The 6,861-nt window shown below is 32.4% G+C and overlaps 1 protein-coding gene across 1 annotated transcript; it reads right to left on the bottom strand.

Annotated features, from left to right (window-relative positions):
• Nucleotides 1-1,548: 1,548 nt before the first annotated feature.
• LOC112501079 (17.9 kDa class II heat shock protein-like) lies at nucleotides 1,549-2,309 on the bottom strand. The gene has a single exon (XM_025104735.1). It carries the CDS (start codon nucleotides 2,214-2,216, stop codon nucleotides 1,728-1,730), a length of 489 nt encoding a protein of 162 aa, XP_024960503.1. The 5' UTR covers nucleotides 2,217-2,309; the 3' UTR covers nucleotides 1,549-1,727.
• Between the last annotated feature and the right edge of the window lie 4,552 nt (nucleotides 2,310-6,861).

Raw genomic sequence — 6,861 nt, forward strand, 5'->3', positions numbered from 1 at the left:
AAATACATGAAACAGTTTCATTAATTTTAGAGAAATACATGAAACAGTTTCATTAAGTATTATATGAAACAATTTCACAACCATATATGAAACAACTTGATCAAAAAAGTATTATATGAAACAATTTCACAAGATTAAACAATTTCATTAAAAAATTTCATAAGATTAAACAATGAAATCGACGGATGAAGGTGGTTTGCACGATTTACACAAATGAAAGCGGTTTTTATTTGATCACTCTATATATATATAAAATATATATATTTATATTTTAATATTAGCAAACCCAACTTTTTTAACTTATTGACTATGACCCAAATATATCCCTAAGCCTAACATCTAACATAATCAAAATCGACGACTAAAAYCATTAAACCATTGAACATATCGACACATTTGATATTGACGATCTCCAAATATTGAAATCCCTCAAGAAGTCTATCCATCTATTGATCTTTCTAATCCATGGTTTGATTTCGGCACACATCATCAAAACATCAACCAAGTGATTCAACCAACTTAGATTTGGCTTCTATTTTGTTTGGTCAAGAACTCAAGACTCAAGAATTGAACCATTGAAAGTTGTGAATAGAGTTGTAACTTTGTTAATTTGTTTGTTTTCTAATATGTTATATATTTATTTGTTTCTACTTTGAATTGTTTCGACATTAAACTCAAGAGCTGCTTAATTATTATATTTATTTGTTTGGATATTTTGTTTTGTTAAAATGGATATTTAATCTAAAATTCTAAATTATATATGTTTTTTAAGTTTAATATTTAAAGTCCATTAAAGACCCAAACCGCCTAAACCGGTCATACCAGACCGCCTTTTCGTGGTCTGGTTTGACCGATCTGGGCACTTAATATCAAACCGTTCGGTTTGAAAATTTTATAAACCGCCATTACGATTTGGTTTGTGGTTTAAAAGGTTAAACCGCCCAAACCAGACCGCAAACACCCCTTGGTGCGGATAAGTGGTGCAATTTACCAATTGGGGTGGGGAGGGGGTCGCAATGCGTGTATCCCCAACCTCATGTAAAAGCTCTTAAAACTCCTGTGATTACAGGTTGTTTATGCATATCGCATAAGGTTGATAAGCACCATTCCTGGCCTCTATGTATTCCTGCTTCCAAGAAGATGAATCGCAAGAAAACGATTTGGCAATTCCAACTCTGAAGGTGGTCATAATTATCCTGATTTCAAAATCTCGATTATTATTGTTCCTCATTTCCACTTCCGAGTTTGAATTTCTGCACCTTCATGTTTTTTGACTGGATTCCGACACCTAATTTTTTTCAAGGTAGGTTTTCAAATAATTCGAAACCAGATCTGGTAGTGTGAGATGTGTTTTCATTGAGCAAATGGTTCTATTTGCTTCACTTATTTCCCCCTTAATCTTGAAAAATATAAACCAATGAGATTATATTGATCCGGTTGATTTCAATTATAATGACGATTTGTTTCACTTATTTTCGTTTTATATGCCATTTCAACCCACATGTTCTTGCCAATATAGTGTTCTGCTAAAAAGTTTGAAGCAGGAAGTAACCATCAACATCGCCATAGATTTCATAAAGGACCAAAAGGGGAACAGGATCCAACAACAGCAGATTGCTTACAGTAATAGCAATCGGAAAACAACAGATTATTAGACATGTCGATCGAGTGTCGACGTTCTTCAAACCATATTGCTCATAGAAACACACCACATGATCCACTTTGATTCAAGCAACCTGAACCTGGATCAACTTGGGCTTTTTGGGCTCCGGTGGAGGAAGTTTCTCAACAGTTACTGTAAGAACTCCATCTTGACAGATCGCAGATATCTTCTCCGTGTTCGCATTCTCTGGCAATACAAACTTCCTCATGAACTTACCGATCCTTCTCTCCATCCTCACATACTTTACGCCTTCCTTCTCTTCCTGTTCGTGTTCCCTTTTCCTCTCTCCACTTATCACCAACACGTTCTCATCCTCCACCTGCACCTTGATATCACCGGATTTCAGACCCGGCATGTCCACGATGAAAACGTAAGAGTTGGGATACTCCTTCACATCAGCCGGAGTTGCAGCCATTGCTCTTGCATCACGGACGTAAGCGCGAGTAGGACCGGCGGTGTTTGACTTGTTGCTGTTGCCGTCATCGGTAACTTCAAGGATGTGATGGAGGTTGCGGAAGAAAGGGGTGTCGAAACCCATCAGACTGATATCCATTTCGAGGAGTTGATCTTCTTACGAAATTCGAGCGAATTGAAGCGAGTTGTAGTTGAGATCTTACGGGATTACAGGGTGAAGAAGGAAGCATTTGAATGGTGGATTTATAGGGGAGAAGAAGCAGGGGAAGAGGAGAATCGAGGATGTTCTAGTAGTTTCTGTTGATGTCTGGAAGATGAGAGGAGATTCTGAACCGTTCGGTGGGTCAGAGAAAAGATTAAAGTGAAAGATAGAAAAGTTTGAATTAGTTTTTAATTAGCATTTTTGTCGTTTAGTAAATAGTTTTCGAAGAAATCTAAATTAAGAGTAAAGTTCAGTTTTGGTTCTTGATGTTTATCATTTTCAACGGTTTCGTCCCTCAACTTCGTTTTTTCATATTTATTCTTCACGTTTGTCAATTCCCAACACCTATTCTAACAGTCGTTTACTTTTTTGTTAAGTCCAGTTTAATGAGAAGTATTTTAGTCATTGAATATATTCTTTTAAGAAAACATTTTTAAAACATGTAATTAACGTCGAAAAATAGGGGAACAGAGAGGGGGAGACCGAAGAGGGAGGATGATGTACAGTGACCGATGCTGATGATATGGTGGTGCTTCCAGTCGTCTAAAAACGGCAGAAATAGGGGATTTACCGTTGATGGTGATGATGTAGTGGTGTTGCAATCGTTGGCTGGATAGAAGATTGAGAGAGTGTTACGGAATATCGATGGTGGTGGTGGTGAGAAAGACTCTTTCCCCGAATTTGTGGCTTGTGTGGTGTGAAAGTCATTGACGATGATAAGAATGTAGATTAAGATGGGAGATTTCCAAGATGGTGATGAGAAATGGGGTTTGAGTTTCTGTGTGTGATACATACGTATATGTGTTACATTGAATTAGATTTTTTAATAGTACAATTAATATATATTTTTTAATATTATATAATACTAGAAGGATACTCGTGCAATGCATCGAGATACATCTTCATTTTAATGTTTTGTTTTATTTTGTCTCTGTTGATATAATATGGTTTATGTGGTTTTGAGAAAGATAATTTTTTTACTTTTGAATAAAATTAAATTTGAAGATATCATGAAAAATTGAAAAAATATATTGATATTAATATCAAATTAACTATTTAAAAGTTTTCGTTTTTTTAAATTAACAATATTATTTTTATAAAGATAATGTTTCTGTTAGAACTCAACGATTATCCTAATTATATTTTAGATTTTTTATATTTAAAATGAGATGTTTATCTTGTATTCGATTATGTTTATCTGCAGTTAGTTATACGAATTCAAAAATGGATAGTACTTCATGCATAAATAGTCGTTTTAAGAGTTTTTGTCAAATGTTTTATAATATAGTATAGATATAACGTTTTTGAAATTTTATTAGAAAAGAGGTAAAATGACTAAAATACCTCTCATTAACTGAACTTAACGACCGTTAGGATGAGAACAAAATTTCTTGGAATTGACAAACATGAGGGGTAAATCGGAGAAAACTTTGGTTTAGAGACAAAAACTATTGAAAGTGACAAACATTAGGGAGTAATAGTAAACTTTACTCTTAAATTAACTAAATTACTTACAAATGCAACAACATAGTAGCAGGATATAAAATTAGAATAAATAAAAATAAAAATAAAAATAGATAATACAGTTTAGATTTTTATTAAATAAAAGATATAGTTTAGTTTAGAGTATCAAAACAAATTGATGATTTAGGTGTGAAAGACATATTCTACTAATGGAATGCATAGACTTTATGTATGAAATTGTTTCTCATTACTATGATCATGAAAAAAGATTTATAATTTGGTTCTACCACAAATTAATTAAGTCATAAATAACTGATTATCATAAGAATAATTACCATAATGAAAGTACCTTTTTTGCTAATTGGTGAATTATGATTTATGAATGAGGATTTCACAAATCAAATAAAAAACACTTTCAGATGTAAACTGCTACATTATTCATAAGAAACATCAAGGACTATTATTTTAGTACAAGTTATATGCACACACAATGCTGAGGGGAAGTGAATATATTCTAAGCAATTACAAAACTGAGCTAACAATGGAAAAACAATGAAAATAACCATGTTACAACTTACAAGTATGAAAATTGTGTATATTTATTGCATTAGTTTACATGTTTTTACATTTCTTTTCATTGTTAATGCTTGAAGACAAATAAACCATTGATAATCGTCATCTGAGAGTTTGTAGCAAATCAATGTTGAGTGTTTGGAGCAAATTGTCTTTAGAAATCGAATTTTGATGATTTGAAATCAATTTCAATCGATAGAAGAGCAGAGCGTGACTAAACTTCTTTTGCAAAACACAATCCAGATAAATCAAGTACTTTCAAGCAGTCTAGCACAATCAAGAGATTTTGTGGCATATCACCTGTAGCAATTAACAAAGCACTTTAAACCAAAATTCAGGAACAAATATTAACAATCATAGTTATGATTGAAGTTTTATGAGATTATGAGATACAACCTTGAACCAATATGCATTACCACAACTTGATAAAAACTCATGCAGACATTTAATCAATGGTAAACACTATAATAGCTTAAAGAAGCCAGAATTACAACATCCTATATGATGTTTCTCGTCACCAATTTGCAGCAAAATAAATCTACAATAAAATAACTAAATAAATGTTCATTTTTAAAAAAAATAGTATTTCTTGTTGGCTTTACCAGAGTGAAGCTCGTAAGTAGTAGGCAAGTGACGATAAAGCGTAGAAGAACTTTACAACTTATGCCGACATTGTGAAAGTATAAGCTCGTCAACCTACTAATTCTTTTGAGAGTATTTCATTATAACAATATTATATGCAACAATATTATCTAGCAGACATTTACTGGGTAAGACACTCCATCGTTATCATCACTGTTACAGTTACAAATTCCCTGCTCTTGTCATGTTCATCCCGATAAGATAAATGACCTGATAAACGACATTTAATAAACGGCCCTTATCCTAAATGTTGAAGAAATGTGTTAACACATGCATCCATTCAAGATTAAAAAAAACAAGGACTTGATAAACACTGAACATGAACCATAGATGAAGGGATTACATGCTTTAAATGGGGAAAATGAGGGGAATATTGGAGGGAATCAAGAATTTTTCTTAATAATGTTAACATGTTTTTAATTAAAATTAAGCAAACAACAATAGCTTCTTTTATTATACTGCATCATATCATCAGTGGATGTTATCTTTTCTTTGGAGTATCAAATTCAAATATGTGATGTTGGAGATTACACTACAAACAAAATCGTATTCAGAGGAGGTCAAAAATTTTTAAGTGTCTTAATAGACTGTTTTGTAAGGCTTAAACTTATAGTACTATATATATATATATATGTGTGTGTGTGTGTGTGTGTGTGTGTGTGTCTTATATAAGAGTGTTACAATACGTTTATATGACACTTTTCGGTGTCTTAACAAGTTTTAAGGAGATTTTGAAATAAAACGTAGTGATTGATTTTTTTTATATGAGGTAATTTGAGAAAGTGTCATAAGAATAAGTATCCTAAAAACATATATGTTTAGGGAACTTCTTAAAAGTGTCATCTAAAAAAGCTATTAAGACATTTTATTTCAAAAGTGTCATAAACAACTTTGTAGAATGCTTGCAATCATCCTATGAACTTAGGGCAAAGCTATTAAATATGACGTACAATAGTTTAGTCGTATAAACTTAAGTCCTATCAACCAGTCTAATAGGGCACATATATTTGTGGCGTCCTATAATTTGATATTGTTGTAGTGTTAGCATCTAGAATGGTGACATAGAACCACTTAATATTCAACAAAATGTAATATCTCAGAGTTGTTGCATATTACTCACTTAACAAAGAATCATATACCTGAGGACATTTTCTCTATTATAGTTCAATAAATTCGTTAACTTTCATGGTATTTATAGACCTAGAAAAATGTAAAAGTAGGTTATTCTACCTATAGTCCATTGAAAACTATATGTATATGTATAACTTTACTTTGGTAGTGTTTTCTATATGTAAGCATGCTTTTCTAAAATCAATGCAATAAACAGAAACTCATCAGCTTTTCGGCACCAAATCAAAGGCTGGGCAAATAACTTCATATTCCAAACAAAGATAGGGCAATGAACTTCAATGTTTGTATGTTTAAGCTCACTTGTCCGACTTGTACCACTATTATTCCAAAGTATATATTGTGAAAAGTCAAAACATGTGAGACATGTCATTATGAACTATATATCGTATAACAATAACAACATAGCTTCATGTAGAAAAATATAACACTTTACCTCCACAATCAACCAATGAGAAGGGCACACCTTGAGGACTAACTAAAGTAAAACACAATGGCTTAATCAACATCAAAAACTTAGACACTGTTTGTAGAAGCATATAATGTGTTAAGAGAAAATACAGAACCACATAAACAATTACATATGTAAGTCTGGCTCCAAGATGAGGAACCGAATGATGAAACCCTGGCACCAAAATCGCTATAAATCGAACACTCACCACAACTTCACAATTTGTAGATCATGTCAATTTTCTATTTTAGAGAGTTGCTTGTCTTCGAGAAAAAGAATATGAGACAATAGCAGAGATAGAAACATTTTGAAAATCGTAACAAA

This window comes from Cynara cardunculus (assembly GCF_001531365.2).
Source record: "Cynara cardunculus var. scolymus isolate 2C chromosome LG 17, CcrdV1, whole genome shotgun sequence".
Classification (NCBI taxonomy): Eukaryota; Viridiplantae; Streptophyta; class Magnoliopsida; order Asterales; family Asteraceae; genus Cynara; species Cynara cardunculus.